The following is a 24,615-nucleotide window of genomic DNA, read 5'->3' as shown; positions in this document are numbered from 1 at the left end:
CAAATGCAATCAAACTTCAAGTCCGCTTGCGCTTAAAAGTTTATTACAGAGTTTACAAAGTTACTTTGACCAGGACTCCTACAAACAACGTTTGTCTCACATAATAAAAATTCGATCGGGGCAGTCGCCATTCGAGGGAAAAGCAATAAAACTTAGACGAAAAAAAATAGAAACGCAAAAAAATTTAGATAAAATGGGTCAATGCCATCTAGTGGACTTTTAGGGAACTATAAAATAAACAAAATTGCTTAAAGAAGTCTATAATTTTCTTTTTTTTATGTTTTGTTTTGTCTATTTATTTTGTGCCACTTACATTACGTTACTAATAACTATACAAGTCCTAGTCAATAAAACAGTTGAGTCGATCACGTCACTAAAACTAGTTGCGGAGTTTCGATCATAGAACTTCGGACGGTGAATGTCTCTATGTAGTAACCGAAAGTGTGTGAGAAATTTAGTTTTCAAAGTATTAACTGCGACTTTTCGTCGTGTTGCTTATGCTAGTTAGCTTATAGTTGGCACACAGACGCATTTACAGTAAAAGTTACTTTCCTATACTCCCACAGGGCGAACCATTGGGTCAGCGGGGTTGTTAAAAATAATGAGTGTGAGCGGATAAGTTGGTACGGGCCGATCAAGGCAAACTTACCATTTTCATTCCCTTAACCGACAAGCGTGTCTGAAAGCACTAATGCGTGTTGTTGAGGCGTGTGTATGTATGCGTATGTAAAAAAAAAATTTAAGGGTTCGTCCAGTGAAGTACTGCCACATTACTGCGTTCCGGTTTTGAAGGGGAAGTGTGCTCGTGAAATTACAGTGACGGGCACTGTAGCATAACAGAGAGAGAACTTTGTGATTCAAAGCACTGAGTGGCACTGCAACTGTTATGGACAGGCGTGTCGCTTACCACCAGGCGCACGACTTGTTCGTCCCATCACTTGATCCTTTATAATCGCAAACAGTTTCAATAAAATCAAATTATCTAGGTATAGTCACTTTCCGAAAAAGTAACTGATCGCACATACACCGGTAGTTTATATGACGTATAGTATCTTTGTATATACCTTTCAGAACGTAGTAGCAGCCACTATGGAAGTGTACAAAAACGTAACGAACCAGTTCCTACCAACGCCAAGCAAGTGTCACTATCTGTTCAACCTGAGAGACTTCTCTCGAGTCATCAAAGGCGTGCTTCTGGTTCCATCCAGTCGTATGAAAGAACTTAGCAAACTTGTGATACTCTGGGTACACGAGACTTATCGAGTGTTCTACGATCGGTTGACTGACGAACCGGATAGGTAAGCTATATCAGGAAGTCGACTACGAAATACGATACTACGTAACTGCGTACGCAACGAAGCTCATACGTAGCACATATGTCAGTTTTACGATGAAAGTAATGTTAAAATTCCACGTTTCAGAATAAGAACTTATGTCAATTCTTTTTTTTTATATATAATAGACACGCGCTTGGCCACAATCGCGACGGTGTGAACGACAATGGGACGCGTTTGCCAAAAAATGCTCTCTAGCCTTGAACTAAATTGAAAAGTTCCTGCGCACCACTCCCCGAAACGTATCCGATAGAAAACCGCCAAGCAGGCTACTTTCCTGCGATGGTCGAGATTTTGTAGCTTCGACTCCACAAGAGAATTGTTGTTAATAAGTCTCTTTGCTTTTCGCTCCACCGAGTCCAAGGCAGCTAACTGGTATTGGGCAGAGCCGTCTCAAAGGTGGCAGCAGTACTCCATACACGATCGAACTTGTGCTTTATACAGATTTAAAAGCTGTTCAGGTGTGAAGACCGCTTGACCTTCTAAAGTATGCCTAGTTTTCTGGTAGCAGTTTTTGCCAAGCACTCGATGTATAGCCCAAAGTTGAGGTTGGATGATATGTCCAGACCAAGTAGCTCAAGGTGGTCACTTATCGACACGGATACATCTCAGAAATCAGGATCTTCGTGCGCGTTTCGTGATAGCCTACGGTCCGATACGAAGCTAAAACGATGATCGTGTGTCGTGTTTCGTGGTATACCTCCAGTCCATACACATACCTTCCAACATTCATCACAATCATCATCATATCAGCCAGAAGACGTCCACTGCTGAGCATAGGCCTCCCCCAAAGATTTCCAGACCAGCCGATCGGACGCGGCGTGCATCCATCGATTAGCCGCCGCCCTTGCCAGGTCATCCGCCCATCTAGTAGTAGTGGTCTCCAATCGAGAACCTTTGTGCCCCAACGGCCGTCAGTTCTACGAGCTATGTGCCCAGCCCTCTGCCACTTCAATTTGCAATCCTTTGAGCTATGTCGCTGACTTTTGTTCTTCTACGGATCTCCTCATTTCTAATGAACGTAAATTATTTTCAATTTAACTTTGAAATAAATGCTTAATTAACATTGGCTTGTATTTAAATGATCACTTTAAATTTTCTAAAGCAGCAGGCATAAAATCTAAACGGTCATTTTTTTAATGATTGATCCATTTTCTTTCTTTAATATAATTTGACCTGAAAACATTTTCACGCAAGCAAATTGGCTTCTGCTAACTAATCTAACCTACTGAATGGAGGGCGCAACCAAGATTTATTAGGAGATCAATATCAAAAGATATACTATACTGGTTATATTATAAATGACATCAATCGAGAAGAGGATCAGGAAATTATTTTTGATTTTTTTAAATTTTTCAGCCATCACTGTACAGTGGTACAACAGGACAGGCATGGGCAAAGGCCTCCCTACCCTTTTTCCACTCGCGATTTAACGCCACGCCATATCCATTTTTGAATACCAAACATTAATTTAGCATGCTTAAGAGGGAGCATGCCAAAAAAGTTTTGACATTGGCTCCGCCCAAATTTGTGAAACAAATATATGCCTGAAGTTCGCTTGACATGCGACAGGAGATGTTGAATTTTGCGTATTAAAAGTACCAAATTCGTTTTAGCGGAATAACTCTAAACTAAAGGGTTTAAAAAAAATCCGTAGTGACAGTTCTCGATCATGCATAAATATAATTATCTAATTTTTGTCCTAATAACATGTAGCATTTCGAGGATAAATCGAAAAAATGTGAAAATTAGAGGTCATTTCGTGATTTTTATCTATCGAGGAAACTTTATTGCTTTATGTTTCTGATTAATGTCTATGCCTGAATATATCGTGTGGTTACTCACACAATATTTTATTTTAAACTTTAAAGTGTTTATACCCCTCTAAAATCAAATCGAAGATTAGGAATTTTTCCTCTGCTCCCTCTTAAATATAAGAATAGTGTTACCTTGAGTGCAGTTCATTTATAATTTATCCGTAGATTAAGAATTATCGCATACGTGAGAATACGCGCGACACGATACGCGGCGAATTCACTCTTTTTGATCAAGCTCCAATGTATGTTATTAATGCACTAAATGCGTTTTAGGATAAAACTCTTCGACTTAGTATACAAGGCTGTGTACGCGAACTACCGCGTGCACTTTGACCACGTGATGACTGAGCTGGGCTATGTGCCCGAGGGCGAAAAACTGGCCAACAAACACGCCTGTAACATCTTCTTCGGCAACTATATGGAGCCTGATGCTGACCCCAAGATATACGACCAAGTAAGTTAAGCAGTAGGTATATTAAATAATTTAAGTGACTTAATGGAAAACATAACACCCGAAATAATAATAATTTTCAAACTTATCGTGCAAAATTTAATGGTACTTCACGTTAGATTGGACCCTTTTACAGAGTTCAACTTCAGGACTTAACATCTGTTTTTACAAATGTTTGCAATGCGCAGGTAACCGATCTCGACGACATGGGTGTGAAGATGGAGTACTACCTGGATGAGTACAACGTGGTTTCAAATTCGCCCATGTCGCTGGTTATGTTCCGATACGCTCTTGATCATATTTCGCGCTCTACACGCGTGTTACTACAGGATAACGGTGAGAAATTAGCGCACTTGAGCCCAAAATAGTTTAAACTTTAAAAAAGACAATACCAAACACACACCCATAGCTCCGCACTAGGATTTCCTGTGTCACACACATAGACAACCACATATTACACCCAAACGAGAGAAATATATATATATATTTTATTCATATAAAATGTAAGTGCGCATTTGACCTCCATCTCAACTGATGGAAAGTGACGAAGAGGTCGACTATGGAGCATGCACACCTAAATGATGCCTATTCACTCTCGCCTTGAAAAGGTCCAAGTTATAACGTTCAGTGAACAAGTCTGCAAGCAGGGAATTCCACATCACAGCCGTTCGCCATATAAATGTGGAAGCGTAACACTTCGCGCGAATCTTTGGAATATCCACAACATAGGGGTGGAACCCAAACCTACCTAGTCCCCCGGTCATGGAAAGGGGAAGGCGGAATTAAATCATGTAATTACATCGCACACTCTCCGTCATATATCCTATAAAATACCGATTAGCAGGCAACATTATGGCGGTATTTTAAATAAATATAGGCCACACAAATATTTTACCCGAGAATCGAACCCGGTACCTCTGCGTGGCAGATCAGCACAGTAACCGTTCGGCCATGGAGGGAGTTAAAACCTGAAAACTTAAGCCCAGAAAGCTACGATTTGCAGAATTTCCTTTTGACGGTAACGGTCAGATTCGCTGACTGTGTTTCCGTCCGCCATCTTGAAAGACATTGTCACGGGCGACGAGACAGGCGAGATTTGACATTATCAGCGTTAATGTATTTTTTTATAATAACAAGTGACAGGACGAACAAGTCGTGCACCTGGTGTTAAGTAACACGCCTGTCCATTACAGTGACACACAGCCGCAAAGAATTCAGGGGCATTGCCACTGCGCCTGTCACACTGAGACATAAGTTGACAAGTCCCATGTGCCTGTAATTTCACCAGCCCCTTATCCTACAAAACCGGCAGGCATGAAAGCTTGCTTGGCGGCAGAAATGGGTAAGGTGGTAATATTTAAAAAATTATATGTTCTTTCCCGCGTTCCTCTAACTGAGAAACAGGATTGGTGAAATGTGTGCCCCACATCAATGGCAAGCTTTTTTATGCTGTCGATACTTTTTTATTTTAGCACTATATTGGCCCTGAATAGTACGTTGCTACCTTGACTGCACTGGCCGCGTAGACACCTTCCCTCGTACAGGTATTAGGACACAAGGAGCACAACAGTAAGTGCTGCATTTACCGTGCTGGGACATCGCAGTCACATTGTGTTAGACTAGCATCCCTGAAACTCCATTTACACATCGTATCTCTGCAGCGTCCTGGGTGCGGAGTCGATTTAAGGACTTCCACACGGGCCACCACAGATCGCAACCTGGCGGTAGTTACTCTTGAGGTATGATGAAACCAGGTGGGGGTTTCTGATTCCACAGTGACAGTTGGATCGTCACTCGTAGCCTTTGTGGTGCGCAGGAGACTTTTACGGCTTTTGAGACGAACTCGGGGAACTTGGTAGCTATATAAAGAGTGTCGACTGTCACTCTCTTGTTTATGCTTCTCCGCGGAGTGGTCGATGCACTCCGGTGACTGTAGTTTTCAATAAAACTACTCTAGTCAGCCACCGGTAGCTGTAAAGGTACCTTGTTGAGTGAAGAAAAACTTTCATAGATTTCTCACAGATGGCGCTACGGCAAAAAAATCGTTAAAAACCAAAAACAATGATCTGCAACAAGCACATAGAAAGATTCGTAAGGTCTGCTGGTTCGTTCCGTAGCTCAGTTATCTTTAATAACTGAGCTCAGTCGTCAGGCACGGTATGCTGAAGACGCTGGTTCGAACGCAGCCGGATTGAAGGAATTTTTGTTAGCGTTCGATCTTTGTATTAATAATTAAAACCACGAGTGTACATGGTTGCTTCACAGGTAATTTGCTGTTAGTCGGAGTCGGCGGCAGTGGACGAAGCAGTGCGGTCAAACTCGCTGCTAGTATTCTAGAAATGAACGTCATACAGGTGTGCAGATAATCTGAATCAATACAGTCTAGCGCTTGCCTTGAGATTAACGTGAACTTTCTTGTTGCCAGCGTAATATTGCAGCATCGCAAACTTAATTTTTAACCGACTTCAAAAAACCTCAGTAGTGTTACCTCAGTAGTGGTCCCATTTAAATTTGAAATAAATATTCTAGTGAAAAGTGGAAAATTTGGGTTTTATTGAATTTCATCCACTTTCCGTTAACCGATTTTAATATAAAGTGTTTTTTTTTAACAGGGACAGTATGGGAAACCCAAAACCATATGAGATACAGGGATCCAGAATAAAAAAATAAATTACTCAATTTTATTCATTTTATTTAATATTGTTTCCAACCGGATGGGTCGTACAAAGAAACTTATCAAAATATATTCTAAACACTTTAATCTTGAGCTTGTACACACAACATACAGTGAAAATGAATTATTTTTACTTAAGACAAACGAGAGCGTGTGCACTGACGTCACTGGGAAGTATGGCGGTCGGGCGCCCGCGCCTCTCATTCCTCCCGTGATGTGTCGCGGGCGTTAACAACATTTTTTATTAAGTTTGACCAAGACCGTCTTCTGCTGTCCCAGTTTTTTCTTCCAATACAATGAAATCAAGTCGATCAGCAGTAAAAAAATAATGAATTTTATTCATTGTTATGAACAAATCTCGCTTGACCAAAAAATGTACTATGCCAAAATTATTTTGACAAAAAAAGACATAATGGTTCCTAAAACAGTTTTCCTGTATCTTCTATGGTTTCGGGTTTCCACATACTGTACCAGTTAAAAAAAACGGTATAAAACTTGGCAAATAGATGTAATTCTAAATAAACTTTTTGAGGTCGGTTTTTTTTTACTAAAAAAGTTATGTTTATTGCCAGTGTGTAAAACTGAATCCCGTGTCAGAAAGTACATATGCTGACGGGGGTTTTGTTGGATAGAATAGATTAGAAATGTCATATCGAGCTAATAACAAAAATGTATTTTCGTAGATAGAGATATCGCGAGTATACGGCCAGAATGAATGGCGAGATGATATTCGTAAGCTCTTGATGAAAGCTGGTATCATCGGGAAGCCCATCGTCTTCCTTTTCGCAGATAACCAGGTCAGTTTAAAATGTTGGTGGTTTTTATGGAATACTGAATACTGTATCAATTTATATATGTAACACCTACTGATCAAACTGAACTTCCTCGAAATTTGTCGAAAACATGTCGGTCAATACTTGCTTACTTTAGGTCAGTGTGGTTTTTATTTTTATTGAAAATTAGGTGCGCATTTGACCTCCATCTCACCTGATGGAAAGTGACGATGAGGTCGATGGAGCATGCACACCTTAATAATCACTCTTGCCTTAAAAAGGCCCAAGTTCAGGGAACAAGTCAGTGTCACCGTTCGCCATGTAAATGTAAAAGCGAAACGCTTCTGCGAATCCTTGGAATATCCCCACCACTTTTGGTGGAACCCCAGCCTACGTTTAGACCCCGCGATGATGGAACGGGGAAGACGGAATAATATGATATACTAATACCCTTGAAAACGCAAATGAGTAGCGGTATAAAGTATATGGATTTATACAATATTATCCCATTTATTTAGATTCAATACGAAGGCATGGTGGAAGACATCAACATGCTACTGAACACGGGTGACATCCCAAACCTGTATGGAATGGACGAGAAAGTTGAAATCCTCGATAAGATGCAGAATGCTGTTCGTGAAGCTGTAAGTAAACTGTGAGGATTATATGTATAAGGATTGACCCAGAAAAAATAAACCTATTTGGAGTTTTTTACTATCTATGTATGATGTAAACGAACGTCTGCTAGGGACATTTTTAACCAATCATCTTTCATTAGTTTCTAATAGTCAAGAGATGGGACGAATATGTCGTGCACCTGGTTTAAATCGCAAAGATCTGAGGGGCACTGCCACTGTGCCAGTCACCTTGAGTCGTAGGTTGACTAGCCCCATGTACTTTTAATTTCACCAGCACACTTATCCTTCAAAACGCAGTAATGTTCACAAAAACGAAAGTAAAAAATAAATTTGCAACTCCGCGAACCCAGTGACAGTTAAATCGTGCAAAATAGCTGTGCTTGTGTTGAATATTTTTTCATGCATTTAATTTTCCACCCTCGCATAAAATTATTAAAATAAATTACACAAGCGCAACTGCCTCCGTGGCCGAACGGTTACCATGCCGGACTGCCACGCAGAGGTCCCAGGTTCGATTCCCGGGCCGGGAGAAATAGTTGTATGGCCTACAATTGTTTCTCACGTGAGTTTGGGTGTAATTTGTGGTTGGCTATATGTGTGTCCATGGCACCCGCGACACAGGGTTTCCCTAGTGCGGGGCTATGTTGAGTGTGTGCGTTATTTATTTATTTAACTACAGTCACTGACGCCACCACCAAAAATATACCCGACACGTGTGTCACCTCTATGAGGCGTCCTCAGAGATTGTTGATTGTTCGACGCTCGGCTGAAGTTCGGATATATTTTTGGTGATGGTATTTATTACTGTAGTTGTGGTTGTTTTATTTATTTTATGAATTTTAATATTTTGCACGGTTTAACCTTCACCGGGTTCGCGGAGTAGCAAATTAATTTACTTCCATTTTTATTAACATGGACGTCCGCAAAGTAACGCCAGAATCTATTAATTGCTCACATTACTGCGTGACGGCAGAAATAGTTAAGATGGCAGTTGGGCAAACTCTTTCACAAGGATCTTTTTGATAGTATCAAGTGGCGGGACGAACAAGTCGTGCGCCTGATGGTAAGCTACACGCCTGGCCATAACAGTTGCAGTGCCACTCAGAGCTTTAAATCGCAAAGATCTGAGGGGCACTGCGACTACGCCCGTCACTCTGAGACATAAGTTGATAAGTTGAGTAATTGACTTCAATAATTTATAATTTAGGTCATTAAGCAGATCACAAGCGTGCCAAAACTATATTAGTAATAGGAAATGAAACTATTTTTCCGGATTTAAATCGCGTATATTTATTTTTTCAAACAAACCGACATTTCGGGCCCTTTACAGGTCCCATGGTCACGGTTGACTGAGGTGGTACAGTCTTCAACCAGTTATGTCTAATATTGATGCAAACCACCCTATTTTACACCACCCTAAACGTCGGTTTGTTTGAAAAAACAAATATACGCGATTTAAATCCGGAAAAATAGTTTCATTTCCTATGTGTAACAATCGCGAAAACCTAAGAACTCTATATTAGTAATTCAGGTTATGTAAATAAAGTCGTTCATAAATTTTCCAGGGCAGAAAGATAGAGACAACTCCTCTAGCAATGTTCGGATTCTACGTAGAGCGAGTGAAAGCTAATCTCCGTATCGTATTGGCCATGTCACCTATCGGGGATTCCTTCAGGAATAGGCTCAGGATGTTTCCGTCGCTCATTAATTGCTGTACTATCGATTGGTAAGGAATAAAGGTTTCGAATTGATCTACACATGCTAGTATGAATGCATCAAGTTTTTGAGACGTGAACCTCCCTTAATCAGACCTATCTATGCGTTTAACCCTAAGCTTCGAAAAGGTGTTGAACTATATCAACTTTACTATTTTTGGTCGTGCGTCACAGGTTCACGGCGTGGCCGACAGAGGCGCTGGAGCGTGTGGCAAACATGTTCATATCGAAGATGCAGAACGTTGACATAGACCTGTGCATGGCGTGTACAGAAGTCTGCAAGACATTCCACACCAGCGTCGTCAGTCTTAGCGATAAGTAATTACAGTCCTACCGCTTAATAAGACGGTTCCTGAGGTAGCTGCGCGAGAGGATGACGTAACAGTTATGTAATGCCAAATTGCTTGTCTATTCATTTAAATTATCAATGAAATATTTAAAAAATATATCGTTTCATGTAACAACAATTGACTAATTTGGTAGGTTTTTCAATCAACTTGTTATTGAATAAATCACTACTTTCCCTCTATGTGGTATAGCTATGAGAGAGAAGTTTTAATGACACGTCATAAATTTGAAATTAAATTAAAAATTCATTTCAAATGCAATTCCAATTGCATCGGTGTAGCACCATATGAGCGACTTTGTTTAAGTGTCGATGTCTACAGCTAAAGTCAATTTGTATTTATTGATACCCATGACATAACTTAGAAATTAAAATTATTAGCCGTCTCAGGGATTGAGTTGGTCGACCTTTCTATTAAAATTCAATCGTTTTCCCACTAGGTTACTCACAGACACTAGATATACTCGTATGTCTGTGGGGCTACCACTGCCATTAATGATGCTAATCGTATTACTAAAATTTCTCGTTTGCCATCTAGGTTTTACGCTGATCAAAAGAGAAAAGTGTACGTGACCCCAACGAGCTACCTGGAGCTGATCAAAGCTTTTCAGTCACTGTACGCCATGAAGGTCAACCAGATTACAAATATGAGAAATCGGTACGAGACTGGTCTGGAGCAGCTGGACTTTGCAGCAGGCCAAGTCGCCGTGATGCAGCAGCAGCTGATTGATTTGCAGCCACTGCTAGTGGAGACCTCGGACAAGACTGAGAAGCTAATGATCAAAATAGAACAAGATACTGTTGTCGTCGAGAAACAGAAAGAGGTAATGTAACTGACAATAGCCATATGTGATCCGCTTGTTAGCTGGAGTCCTTTCTTTTAGAAACTGCCGTTAGGCCAAAGTTTTGTGAACCCCAAGATTGTTCGTGATTCATTCTTAGTAAGTAACGGTCTGTTTCGAAAAATCAAGACGTGCATGTTTACCTATACCAATCGGCTAACGGAGTAACTTGACTGAGAATTAAGTACTGATCTGTATAATAAATAGATTCTAATTACCATAATGAATTATAATAAAATTAATTTTAATACAAAATTGATATTATAATGATAAAATTTATTAAACAAGTATATAGCGTAAATTGGAATGTTTTTTAGTAAAAATTAAAAAATAAGGTGTTCAATTAATCACTTGTTGTAACAATATTGAAAAATAGGGTGGTTTCATTAATTTTAGACATAACTGGTTGATAACTTTACCATCTCAGTTAGCCGTGACCATGGGACCTGTAAAGGGCCCAAAACGTTGGTTTGTTCGAAAAAACACGTATTACGTTACGTTACGTAACGATTAAAATAGTTTCATTTCCTATATTAACAATTGCGCGATTTGATTTTCGAAATTAACATATCCTTTAGAATGAAAGTGGCATAAGTATAAAAAAGTTTACACCATAAAACGACTTTAAAAATCATTGTTAGTAAGGTTGTAAAAAGCTAAAATTTTCATCATTATTTTCCAGGACTAACAAGGTCATTACCTTTACTTCAAAAGTAATAAGTTATTTTTGTTTTGTAATATCAAGTGACGGGACGAACAAGGCGTGTGCCTGATAGTAAGCTACCCGCCTGTCCATAACAGTTGCAGTGCCACTCGAGCTTTAAATCGCAAAGATCTGAGGGGCACTGCCACTGCGCCCGTCGCCCTGAGACATAAGTTGACAAGTCCCTTTAATTTCAACAGCACCCTTACCCTTCTAAACCGGAACGCAGTAATGCTAGCGTTACTGCTTGGCGGCGTAAATAGGTAAGGTGGCAATACTTCCCTGGACGAACTCCTTCACAAGGACCTCTACTGCTGCTAAATAGTCTGAAAATATCACAACTTCAAATCTTGTTTTTAACCGACTTTAAAAAAGGAGGAGGTTCTCAATTCGACTGTATGTTTTTTTTGTATGTGTGTTACGCGATAATTCCGGTATTTGTGAACCGATTTTGATGATTCTTTTTTTGTTGGAAATTCGGTACCTCAATAGTGTTCCCATTTAATTTTGAAGAAAATCACCACCTCTAGGGTGGCTGTTCACGCATGAAGATACATTTTTAAAAATAGCGCCTAAATTTTATTATAAGGAGCAATTATTTTAATGTAGGAAATGAAACTATTTAAATCGCGTATATTTGTTTTTTCAAACAAACCGACGTTTCGGGCCGTTTACAGGTCCCATGGTCACGGTTGACTGAGGTGGTACAGTCTTCAATCAGTTATGTCTAATATTGACGCAAACCACCCTATTTTTTCACTATAGTTACAATAGTTATTAATTAAATACCTTATTTTTAATTTTACAAAGAAAACATTCCAATTTACGCTATATTAAGTTTTACAAATTATTTTATTGAATGAATTTTTATTAAGTTCAATTTATTATTAATTATTAATAGAAATTAGAATAAGCTAGAACATATTAATTAGTACTGCAGTCTTATGTCTGTTTGGGATTTTTCATTAGAGGAAATACTGGATCCCAGACTGGTGGTACGGAGAAACCATCTTCCCTGTTGAAATTAGGATGTTTTTTAATTTCAATGGCCTCTCGCAGCATCCTGGGTAGATGCGTTGTTGTTTGAAAAAACAAATATACGCGATTTAAATCCGGAAAAATAGTTTCATTTCCTAAGTGTAACAATCGCGAAAACCTAAGAACTTGAATTATGTTGTTAATGGTTGTTAATTAATTAATGGTTGATTTTGCTATTTTCCAATTCAAGGCGTTTTTCTCGCTCAATATACTTTGAGTAGTGAGAACCGATTTTTATTATTTCCTATGTCAAGTTCCATATATTGGCGAACTAGGGGATGAATTGGGGTTTGCGCACTTTCCGGTAACCGATTTCAATAAAACTTGGCAATTATATGTTACTTGGTAATTCCACGTACTTTTGAGGTCGGTTTTTTTAGTACTCTACTGAGATTATATTGTGCATATTCTGAAAATAATTAAATTTTGTGTTTTGGTCACTTTCATTCTAAAGGTGCAATTATGTACTAATGTAAATAAAAAAGCAACACTGTATCTGAAGATATTTCATTGTTAGACATGTTACCTGGTCGGCCTTCAAAATCGAAGTTACAAGCGACACGTCTACATGTAGCACGTACTAATTTCTGTACTGTTATTGCTTCTAGTTTCAATTCTCTCTTCTGCAATCACTGTGAAAAGTCTATCCTTTTTCCAGATTGTAGGTGCAGACGAAGCACTGGCAAACGAAGCAGCTGCCGCTGCTCAAGCCATCAAAGACGACTGCGAATCAGATTTGGCAGAGGCTGTCCCTGCCCTGGAAGCGGCTCTGGATGCCTTGAACACCTTGAAACCTGCTGATATCACTCTCGTGAAGAGTATGAAAAACCCTCCGTCTGGAGTCAAGCTGGTGATGGAAGCAGTATGCGTCATGAAGGGCATTAAGGGTGATAGGAAGATGGATGCCAACGGTAAGGTTTAATTTTTTTTATAATATCAAGTGATGGGACGAACGAGTTGTGCACCTGGTGGTAAGCGACACGCCCATCCATAACAGTTGCACTCCCACTCAGAGCTTTAAATCGCAAAGATCTGAGATAAGTTGACAAGTCCCATGTGCCTGTAATTTCACAAGCACCCTTACCCTTCAAAACCGGAACGCAGTAATGTTCACATTATAGCTTGGCGACAGAAATAGTTATAGCGACATCACTTCCCTGGATGAACTCTCATAAAGAGCTGTACTGCTACAAGTAAGCACTTGTATGTTTGTGTATGTGAACTGTGTAAGGCAAGTGCAATATTACACAATAATATTGTCTGCACAAGTGACTAGGCTTACTTGAGCGAAGCTCGGCCACGTAGCCGATCCTTTACGGATTTATCCCCCAGGCAAACCGTTTGAGGACTTCTGGGGTCCGTCACAGAAGATGCTCGGCGACATGAAGTTCCTTGAGAGCCTCAAGAACTATGACAAGGATAATATTCCGCCTGCGACTATGAAGAAGATACGCGACAAGTAATTTAATTATTGCTCTATTATTATAGTGTGCTCGGTGCTCGTATAATCTCTGTGCACAGTACTAAAAAACCGACCTCAAAAGTACGTGAAATCCCCTAGTTTGCCACCCTTAGAGGTGGAATATTTTCTTCAAACTGAAATGTGATCAGTGCTGAGGTATCTTATTTCCAATAAAAAAAAACAAAAATCATAATCAGTTCACAAATACCGGAATTAACGCGTAACATACGCATAAAAAAAATATACCCGAAATTGAGAACTCCTTTTTTAGGTCGGTTAAAAAAAATAAAATGCGAGTAGTGTAAATATTTTATAATAGAGATTCAATTGCCATGGAAGGGTCTTCCATTGAGTCGGTATTGAAGCATTTGCAATTTTCTAATTATGGCTCTAATGACAAAGGAAAACAGTGTACTTGCTTTAATGCTAACGTTAATAGTACGTTGTGTAAAGGGGGGAAATAAGGAATTACTAACAAGAGTTTGTTCCCGGGTTCGATTCCTGGGCCGGGAGAAATATTTATAAGGCCTACGTTTGTTTCTCTCGTGAGTTTGGGTGTAATTTGTGGTGTCCATGGTGCTCAGCTATAAGTGTATTTTAAAATAAATATTGTAAATGATGAATCTGAAAATCATCCGCAGATCATTTTAACATTTAATTGTCAAGTGTTTTGTTACTTTTTCAAATCCAAAAGTCGTTGGGAAAAATTTGTCGTTGCCACAGCAATTTCGACGATGCTAATGTGCTCTATGTGCTTTCCAAAAAACCCTAAGTAACTTGAATGTAATTTGTCTATCAGATATATTCCTGACCGCGACTTTGATCCGGTGGTGATAGCAAAGATATCGTCTGCCTGTGAAGGTCTTTGTAAGTGGGTGCGAGCCATGGACGTCTACGATAGAGTCATTAGGGTGCGTATGAATATATTTATTTAAATAGATCGTTGTTGAAATGTAGAATCGTGGCACAAAAAAATCGTTGTTATATACCAGATTACCATATTTACGGAGGGTTGCACAGAGTTCATCCTGTTCTCAAAAGTCTAGTGCCTCGGAAGAGCGGCCCAGGTACACGTACAGCACCCTCCCTATTTTCTAGATAGGTAGCGAAGTTGTTGGCACGCTCAGTTCCCGTTATGCATTGCCCAACTAACGGTTGCAACTAATACCAACTCTCCTCGTTGGCAACGGAGCTGCCGGGACGCTCACTTATAGGCGCTTCTCCGTGCGTCTATCCAGTTCCTATTATTATTATATGTTGGATCAACCGGAGGATATCCTCTACAAGTTATCCGGGCAAATACCGGTGATGTCAGTCGAAGTGTCCTGCAACTGTTTCCGGAGATAGCTGTGACGGTGTGACCTCCTTATACCGTCTTCCCACCTTTTTGTATCGCCTCTCTCCATTCGTATCGTATCGTTTTTTCTTCTTCTACTCATATTTAAATTTAAAATTGTTCCATTTTACCTCGCATTCTGATTTTGATTCTTTCCATCGTCACTCTCTGCGCGACCGCGGTAGCGAACATACTATTATTTATCTTTTTGAATCGTTTACTAGCTATATTTATACAGTTTACATTTTAAAGATTACAATATATTTGTTTAAACCGATTTAATACCTATAAACTGGACTTTCAATGTTTGAATTGCCAAATTTACTAAATAAGATGTTGGAGGCTGCGGGGGCTGCGAAGGCTGTTACTGCTACCCTTGGACTACACTATTACAATCTACCAGAACGCCACCGGCACCAGCAGCACCTCCACATAGCTTCCAACTTAAAGGGCAACTCACTTGCCCCGCACGTCCTTTCGCGTTAGGCCTTCGTCCAAATTGCTAAGACGTGCTAACTGCACGCGAGACGGACGCCCCGGCCACACATTATCGGAGCAGCCCATCACAAGCCCCAGCGAATCCATACCCAGAGTCCGGGTCTACACGAGATGCCCGTGAAGGCGTACCATTGGCGGAGGGCTTAGCCTGGACGCCTGCCGTAGCCTGATCTTACCGGGTAGGTAGGGATCCGGATACCTCTATCTATTTTAGTAAGAAAACTAGTAAATTATAATTGTTAATATAAAATAAAAAATATATAATTATAAAAATCTGTATTTCCCGAAAAGTACAATTTGGGGCTATTCAAGGCTAGAGTGAATAGGCATTTTTTAGGCAAACGCGTCCCATCGTCGGTCACATCGTCGCTTAACATCAGGTGAGATTGTGGCCAAGCGTGTGTCTATTATATATATAAAAAAAAAACATTGGTGCAAAAGATCAATTGTCTATTTCAAATATTTCGAAGATAAACCTTGTATTTTTTCTTACCGCCTACGTTGTGCTGTCTTCTAGGTGGTAGCCCCGAAGAAAGCGGCTTTACTGGAGGCAGAGACCGAGCTTCAACAACAGATGAACACGCTGAACGCCAAGCGAGCCCAGCTCCAGGGTGTCCTCGACAAGTTGCAGGTGTGTACCGTGGAGACTTATTTTAAGTAGTTATTTGTTTATGCAAGGCTGCAAAGTTGTTGTTTGACGCGAGGGCTTAGGGTTTCAAGGCACGAGTCGCAAAAAAACTTTGCTGCCGAGCGAAACACACTTTTCACAACTTATGGATACACTTTTCACAACTTACGGATATTTCCATTTTTTGTTTTTGGTTTTAAACGACGTTTTTGCCGTAGCGCCATCTGTGAGAAATTTATTTCTTCACTCAGAGAGGTACCTTTACAGCTACCAGCGGGTGTCTAGAGATGTCACTTTAATCATTGTCATTTTTAAGTTTATTGAATGTCACGATGTTTGACCATCATGATATTCGATTATTAGTTGTGCATAATATGTAGAAGCGGTGTCTACCTCTCGTTAACAGTGAAGGAAAATATGCGAAGTCAATTTAAATTCAAACTCAAACTTAACTAGCATGTGTGACAAAATATTCGCCTTTTTTTATTATATCAAGTGACGAACAAGTCGTTGTAAGCGACACGCCCGTCCACAGTAGTTGCAGTGCCACTCAGAGCTTTAAATCGCAACATCTGAGGGGCACTGCCACCGCGCCCGTCACCCTGAGACATAACTTGACAAGTCCCATGTGTCGAGTTCTTAGGTCGCGATTGTTACACATACGAAATGAAACTAAAAAATATTAAATAAAAAGGTTTGTTTCAAAAAACAAATATACGCGATTTAAATCCGGAATGATGTGCTTGTAATTTCACCAGCACCTGTCGCTACGCCTAAGGTTCAATCATAATGTAAATTACATATGCGACATTCTTTCAAACATATGTATATAACAACCTTTCAATAAAGTATCTTTCTTCATGTACACTTCTTCTAACTCCATTCTACTTCATAGGACTACTATAATTGTCCTAACCGGTCCTTGACCTTATATCGATCCTCAGGAACTGAACTAGTGGGATCCTCTGATCCCTATGATGGGCCTCCACACACACCCTGTAGGGGTGTTTTTGTAGGGGGCCCTTTCTCTGCCACCGCTTCATGCCCCCTTATACCTTCAGTACAAGTGGCGGACTCATTCTAATTCTGTTACTGATTCGTCATACTCTATCTTCAGGCTGTCTAGTCAACAAATACTGTATCTACGTTAGTAATAAACATTGTGCAAACTTACCAACTGTAGTGCCGACCAACCAGTGCACTACCAGCAGATGCCTGATATCTCACCTTCATTTGAGATGCCTGTACTGCCGTGTTAGTTCCCTACTTTTACAGACTAAATTTATTAATGCTTGATATTACAAAACTTATACTAAATCGCGACATAATTCGCGACAGCACCCTTACCCTTCCAAACCGGATCGCAGTAATGCTCACATTACTGCTTGGCGGCAGAAATAGGTAAGGTGGCAGTACTTCCCTGGACGAACCTTTTCACAAGGAGCTCTACTGATACTGATCTTTTTTTGTGTGTATATTATGCGATTACGTACCCTGTGTACCTCAATATTAGCCCTATTTAAATTTGATGAAAATATTCCACCTCTAAGACTGGCAAACTAGGGGATGAATCCGGTTTCGCGCACTTTCCGGTAACCAACTGACTTTGTAATTTTAGTATGTACGTACTTTGAGCAAACTTTGAAGTCGGTTCCCTTTTTTATTTATTTATTTATATATTATCCTCCAAGGATTTTTTCATCCAAGTACACAGGTTAATGGCGACCCAAGAGGTCAGGTTATTGAGAACTTGAAAAAACATCTGGTAGCCTTGAATATATACAACAGCAATAAAAATTGACAACGCATTTAATTATCGTAAACTTTATCCAGGCACTGAACGACGAATTCGCAGAAATGACTCGCAAGAAAAAGGGTCTCGAAGATGAGATCGAGCTATGTTCGACGAAGTTAACTCGAGCCGAACAGCTGATCGGCGGCCTGGGCGGGGAGAAGACCCGTTGGACGCAGTTAGCGCATGACTTGCAGGAGGAACTCGGGAACATTATCGGTATACCATTATACTTGCATACAAGTTCACGTAGATAATACAGCGAATGCTACATAATATGAACATCAGTTAGTACGAAAAATATCCAGAAAAATATTTATTTTTCTGAATTTTTTTTTATCACACGAATGTCATAAAAATAATATAGTCTATCTTTTTTGAAGATGGAGTAAAATGACAGTTCATTGCGCAAAAGTGTTGCCCGCTTGCAAGTTGCTAGTGATTGTAGTCGACGAACATTATATCGACTATCGACAGAATGTTGGTTACGCTTATGAAATAAATAAGCGAATTTGTTTCATTTGAATCATTGTCGGCCCATTTTCCTCAACTGCTAATAGGTTCATTTGAATTGTTAACTTTTGAAAATTCATACATATACTAAAGAAGGATGGCGACATCTCGTGTATTTTGTGACCCAGTGTTTTTGACGATAAAGCATCAAAAAAGCTAATTGAGTCAGCCTGTAGAAGCTGGCTGGAATAAACTTGATATAGGTTATGTTTATAACATTGTACTGTATACCGCTTCAAATGTTTGTTCATAGTAACAGAAAATAACAAGTTTTCAGTTTGTTCCTAAAAATAATAAAGAATTTGCTGAATATTCCTAACTCTGCCAAAGTCTGGCACATGTAATATAATGTTAACATGTTCTGTCGCAATGAAAATGAATAAAAATTAAATCTGCCCAAATGGCAGAAACTGCCACAAATGGTAACACTGTTCTCAATCTCAACGTGACATTGATATTGGCAAGACGCCTCTTGTCAAAACGTTCCTTTGCTAACTTTCATATATCTCATTTAAATATTGTCTAAACATTTATGTCACATTGTTTTATTTTTTACTTTATGTGTTTATTGTTTAATTGATTATTTGATTAGGTGTTTTATAGCTTTCATGTTTTATGTGTGTACTATAAAGTAACCAATACTTCAGATAGGTAAACATTCAATCATGCTTAAAATGAAACGTGTGTATAAGAACGTTACCTAATCTATGATCGCACTGTATTCTTGCATTTATTCTAAAATACATTGTTTTGCAATTTCTTTATTCCCGACCTCTAAAAATATACAATAATACATTAATAACTATGCATAAACTGAAACGTAAAATTATACTAGCAAAGTCCGTGTACGGCACTTTGTTGATATTGGGTCAGCTTTCGTCATTCTTCTTTAGCAGTATGTGTATAAAAATACAAACAGGAGACAAATTTTAAAGTGTTTCATTTGAATATAATATACATAATTAAATCCGCCTGTTTTTATAAAAATGTGTATGACTGAAAATTGATTTCAGTACTAATAGACCAAGTGTTAAAATAAGAATAACGAATACAATAACGTAATTACTAATCATTATAACATTCACAATGCAGACATTTTTAGCAAAGTTTTACCTACTTTCACAATCTATCGATAAAACTGTCGACAACAACTGTTACTACATGACTAGTGAAAATTTTACGAAAACTGGCAACCTTGTAAATGTCATTTTACGCCATCTTCAAAAAGACGGGTTATATATGATATAAATTATGTTAAATTTTATAACTTCCCCATTTAAGCGTGAAAAAGTTATCGATACACTTCGTTCTCTCCTGGAAAGTTGACATTTTGCAGATGTGATCTTGTTAGACAACAAGGGTGCCGTTTTATTAAAAACATACATTTAGAGTCATTATTAATGTATATTGACCTACCGCCTTTCAAGCAGAGGCCTTGGGTTCGAATCCTGCCTCACACTCTAGAGTTTCTCGGAATTTATGTGCAAAATTTAATTTGAAATTTACCATGAGCCGTAAAAACGTCGCAATAAAACTGCACGTCGAAGAAGGTTTACATCTCTCGGAAAATGTGTGAAGTCCTAAACCCGCATTGGGCCAGCGTGGCGGACTATCGCCTAAACTTGCGCTTCATAGGAGACCCGTGCACGGCAGTGGGATGTATAATAAATGTTCAATTGAATGTTGTATTCATGGGTCATTACCGTTATATTCCAATTTTAACGGGCTAAAAATATGTCCAACCGGTCAGATCGAGCGAGCTCATTTTATTCCCAATAGCGTCCTGAGCCGAGATCCCCCTCCCGAGCCGAGAGCGCCCTCAGCTACGCCACTTAGTTTTAGTTTATTTTACGGGTTATAAGCCTTCAGCTCGTCCATTCTCCTGGTCTCGCAGTCAAGGTCATCAGCGGCCAAGCAAGTGTAGGTCTCAAACAAAAAAGAGCGAGCTCATTTTCACAACAACACAACAATCAACAACGCTTGAGGTTGCTATGTGGAGAGGTGAAACACATGCCGGGTATGTTATTGGTGGTGAAATCTGTGACTACAGTCACACAGTTGCGCTTGCGTTATTTTTGCAGCAGTACAACTCGTGACATAGTTTGTCCAGGGAAGTACTGCCACCTTACCTATTTCTGCCGCCAAGCAGTAATGTTAGCATTACTGCGTTCCGGTTTTGAAGGGTAAGGATGCTAGTGAAATTACAGGTACATGGGACTTGTCAACGTATGTTTCAGACGGGCGCAACTGCAACTGTTATGGACAGGCGTGTTGCTTAGTATCGGACGCACGACTCGTTCGTCCCGTCACTTGATATTATAGAAAATATGTATTTATTTTATACCGAGAGAGGGTGGTAAAATTACTGCATTAATAAAAAAAACTCTGCTCAAGCGATTTTGCACGTTTTTACCTTCGCTGACTTCGCAGAGTGGCGAATGAATTTACTTCCATTTTTAGGGGAAAATTGGTGCTTATAGAGTATATCAGCTGACTAAAATAAAATTTGTTATAATTATTAATACAAAGATCGAACACTCGGAAAAAACACTCAGAAAAAATTCCTTCGATCCGGTCGGATTCGAACCGACGTCTTCTTGCATACCGTGCCAGACGCTATACCAACTAAGCCACGGAACGACCCAACGGATCTCACGAATTTTTCTATGTGCTTGCGTCGTGTCTTTGTACTTGGTCTTTCAACGACTTTTTAGTCGTAGCGCCATCTATGAGAAATCTATGACAGATTTATCGCAATGTATTAATAATTATAACAAACTAGTGATTTCACAAAAAATAATTGAATATCAATTCAATAAAAATTTAATTAAAATAAAATTCTCAAAAATTTCCAGGTGATGTGTTGTTAGCTGCCGGGTTCATTGCGTACCTTGGGCCGTACTCTGTCGTATACCGTCGAGAGGTACTGCAGATTTGGAACGAACGGGCCGTGGAACTCGGTAGGCACATTGTAATTAGCAAATAATCTGAATTGGGCATAAAGTTTATTAGTTCAAATTACGTCGTTAGGATCGTAATTGGGTCAACTAACTTTATTAATAAGTGATTCTGAAGTAGACATCAAAGATTTAAAGAGTTCGTCCAGGGAAGTACTGCCACCTTTTTTAAATCGGAACGCAGTAATGCTCACATTACTGCGTTTCGGTGCTGAAATTACAGGCACGTGGTACTTGTCAAATGTCTCAGGGTGACGGGTGCAGTGGCAGTGCCCCTCAGACCGTTGCGATTTAAAGCTCTGAGTGGCACTGCAACGTATTAAACAAAAAGAGAATTAATAATAAAAAAAAAATTTAATAAACAATAAATATCACTCAGAAATTACGCTACGTCTTAGAAACGTTAAATCTCAATGTCTTAGCCAAATGAATGAATGATATCATTCATTACATTAAAACAGCAGAGTTTTGAAATGCGTCTAGATATTTGAGTGATATCTCAGCCGATATGCGCTTATGGCGAGGTATTATAACGGGAAGGCTCCCGTTATAAATACCTCACACCTCACCTCCAAAAATGTAGGCACATTTTAGGAGGTGAGGTGTGAGGGACCGCTCCTCGCGTTCCGCAACCCGTGTGCTGAAAATGAATCAAAATAAGAACAGGACGAGAAAATTTGACACAGATCTTACGTTGACGGGGCAATCTATTTCAAGTTTTTGAATAAATGTGAATTTAATAACTACAGGGCTTTAGTTGAAAAAAATTTGCAGCACAATTTAGCAGGATTTCTGTAGTACATCAAGAGAAATATCTCCATACAAATTTATGCTAAGTTGATGCTTGTCCGTAGGCAGCCAGGCAGGTTTCCTTCCTTTATTTTATTTTAAGGTATTGTAGTAGATGGTTGTATGGTCTTCAATGAATTATTTTTAATTAAATTTGACTGATGTATTTATTTTTAAAATGTATGAAAAAGAACAAAGTACAATGCGTATGGTTATGAGATATGTCGTCGAATGATGACCCTTGATTCCCCTCGCGCCGCTCGCCTCCCCCCGTCCCTCCGCCCGTCGTTCGAGTTGGATCGCGCTGCCGCTTGATGGCGTTACGCGTTAACAGTGCCCAGGGAAAATATTTTATTCTTAAATAATTCGTTGTAGAGTTTTATTTTAGCCTGTTTTCAGGATTTTATTTGATCGGGTGAAGTACATCGTACCGTGTAACGAATTAGCACATTTTTAAATAACCTTCTTAGGTGTATCGTATATTTTTTGTAAGCACGTTATTTAATAGTAAATGTGACTCGCATGTGAATCATAATTAGATGTCCAAAATGTAAACAAAGGAATGTGATGAAAAATGTCTTTGTCAATGTGTGAATGCAGGTGTGCTAAACCTTCCATTTTTAACGAAACTGAAAATTGAGGTTTTCATTTTCATCAATTTTAATTACCATTACAAAATATTAACAACAAACCAAAACTTTAACAACAACACATAATAATTCAACAAACGCACTACGGGATACAAGAAAACATTCGAGTTCGACCACGAATGTCATCTATGACACGACAAAATGGCGGAACAAAAAATGTTTTTATTCCCAACACCAGTGTCATAAAGTTATTTGCGACTTTAACATCCCCTAATTTTAAGGTTATCCCCTTTGTTTGCCTTTTCGATGTCTAATTACGTGTCATACTATTGGACCTGTTTACAACATGGGTTTCGTTGGTTTCTTATTAACTGAACCGGTTTTTTCTGTTGTACAAGGTTTGCTTGTAATATTAAAAAATAACACACAGAAAAGTGCCTTTTAAGGTTTCCTGCTAGACTTGCCCTTTTCTTTTACAATCACACAAATATTTTTCAGAAATTCCTTGTTCAAAATCGTTCTCGCTTATAACGACTCTTGGAGAGCCAGTGGTGATACGAGCGTGGAATATCGCCGGTCTGCCTGTGGATGCGTTCTCGATTGAGAATGGTATTATCGTCGCACAGGCTCGAAGATGGCCACTTATGATTGATCCTCAAGGTCAGTTTTTAACTGTACTATTACTAGCTTTCCATCATTGACTCATCAACAAATGGACGTCGGGTCTAATACAAAAAGCACTAAATAAATATCTGAAGTTAACTTATATAAACGTAGTGACATGTAACGAAATATAAAAAAACTAAAAATTTCATTTCAATTGTAACATCATTGTATTATTGCTTCATTTTGCTTGCAATAATTTATGAGCCCAAAACACCGTATTCAGCTTCTATTGGAAATTTAACAAAATGCACCATATATTTAGCTTCGAGTGAAAATTACTTGGACACAAGAGTAATGGAGCAGCCTTTACTGTAATTTATAATTTTAAAATATTTAAACCAGTTTGTATTTTTTTTTTAATACTATACAACAGTACAAAATAACACTTTCAAAAATGATAACTATGATAACACAAAATATTTTTTTTAGTGAAAATATGATATAAAATCCTGTTTTTTCACTTCACTTGAGTAATTTTTACAAGTTTTCATTCTATAATACTGCACTACTTTATTGGTAGGTCAATGCTGTCGGTGGTATCATAAAAAGTCATAGAAACTGGTGAACTATAGGATTTTAATTTTCACTCTGATATTGCGATTGGCTTTTAAGTTACTTGGGTACGGGGCAGGTCGAAAGTACCCATAACAGTTGACCATGTATGTGGGGAACAGGAGGACTTCAATTATGACCACAAATTGTGAAAAAAAATATTTTATTTGTTAAATGCCTTTTGCATAAAAAAAAACAAGAATCTTAAATTTTTATAGAATTGATATTCAATTATTTTTTGTGAAATTACTCCACTAGTTTGTTATAATTATTAATACATAGATCGAACACTCAGAAAAAATTCCTTCGATCCGGTCGGATTCGAACCGACGTCTTCTTGCATACCGTGGCAGACGCTATACCAACTAAGCCACGGAATGAACCAACGGAGGATTTTTTTCTGAGTGTTCGATCTTTGTATTAATAATTATAACAAACTAGTGGAGTAATTTCACAAAAAATAATTGAATATCAATCATTGACTTACAATTATATGGACGT

The 24,615-nt window shown here is 38.9% G+C and overlaps 2 protein-coding genes across 2 annotated transcripts in view; both read left to right on the top strand.

The window, feature by feature from the left end:
- The window catches only part of LOC113239981 (dynein heavy chain 3, axonemal-like), a 67,014-nt gene extending 52,175 nt beyond the window's left edge, over positions 1 to 14,839 (top strand). The window contains exons 26-38 of the mRNA XM_026477171.1: positions 1,072 to 1,298; positions 3,425 to 3,605; positions 3,791 to 3,938; positions 5,868 to 5,956; positions 6,960 to 7,073; positions 7,568 to 7,693; positions 9,253 to 9,413; positions 9,577 to 9,720; positions 10,287 to 10,572; positions 12,990 to 13,242; positions 13,664 to 13,790; positions 14,593 to 14,704; positions 14,786 to 14,839. Coding sequence (XP_026332956.1) covers positions 1,072 to 1,298; positions 3,425 to 3,605; positions 3,791 to 3,938; positions 5,868 to 5,956; positions 6,960 to 7,073; positions 7,568 to 7,693; positions 9,253 to 9,413; positions 9,577 to 9,720; positions 10,287 to 10,572; positions 12,990 to 13,242; positions 13,664 to 13,790; positions 14,593 to 14,704; positions 14,786 to 14,839 — 2,022 coding nt within the window. The remainder of the gene's footprint in view (positions 1 to 1,071; positions 1,299 to 3,424; positions 3,606 to 3,790; positions 3,939 to 5,867; positions 5,957 to 6,959; positions 7,074 to 7,567; positions 7,694 to 9,252; positions 9,414 to 9,576; positions 9,721 to 10,286; positions 10,573 to 12,989; positions 13,243 to 13,663; positions 13,791 to 14,592; positions 14,705 to 14,785) is intronic.
- A 623-nt stretch (positions 14,840 to 15,462) lies between these two features.
- On the top strand, positions 15,463 to 23,597 carry LOC113239980 (dynein heavy chain 3, axonemal-like). Its single transcript, XM_026477170.1, has 5 exons — positions 15,463 to 15,600; positions 16,145 to 16,258; positions 18,089 to 18,266; positions 21,416 to 21,520; positions 23,395 to 23,597. Exons 1-5 carry the CDS (start codon positions 15,463 to 15,465, stop codon positions 23,595 to 23,597), a joined length of 738 nt encoding a protein of 245 aa, XP_026332955.1.
- Positions 23,598 to 24,615: the final 1,018 nt, after the last annotated feature.

Source organism: Hyposmocoma kahamanoa, unplaced genomic scaffold (assembly GCF_003589595.1).
Source record: "Hyposmocoma kahamanoa isolate Upper Pololo Valley unplaced genomic scaffold, ASM358959v1 119, whole genome shotgun sequence".
Lineage (NCBI taxonomy): Eukaryota > Metazoa > Arthropoda > Insecta > Lepidoptera > Cosmopterigidae > Hyposmocoma > Hyposmocoma kahamanoa.
The sequence above is the reverse complement of the archived record's forward strand: the minus strand, read 5'-3'. Positions and strand labels throughout refer to the sequence as shown.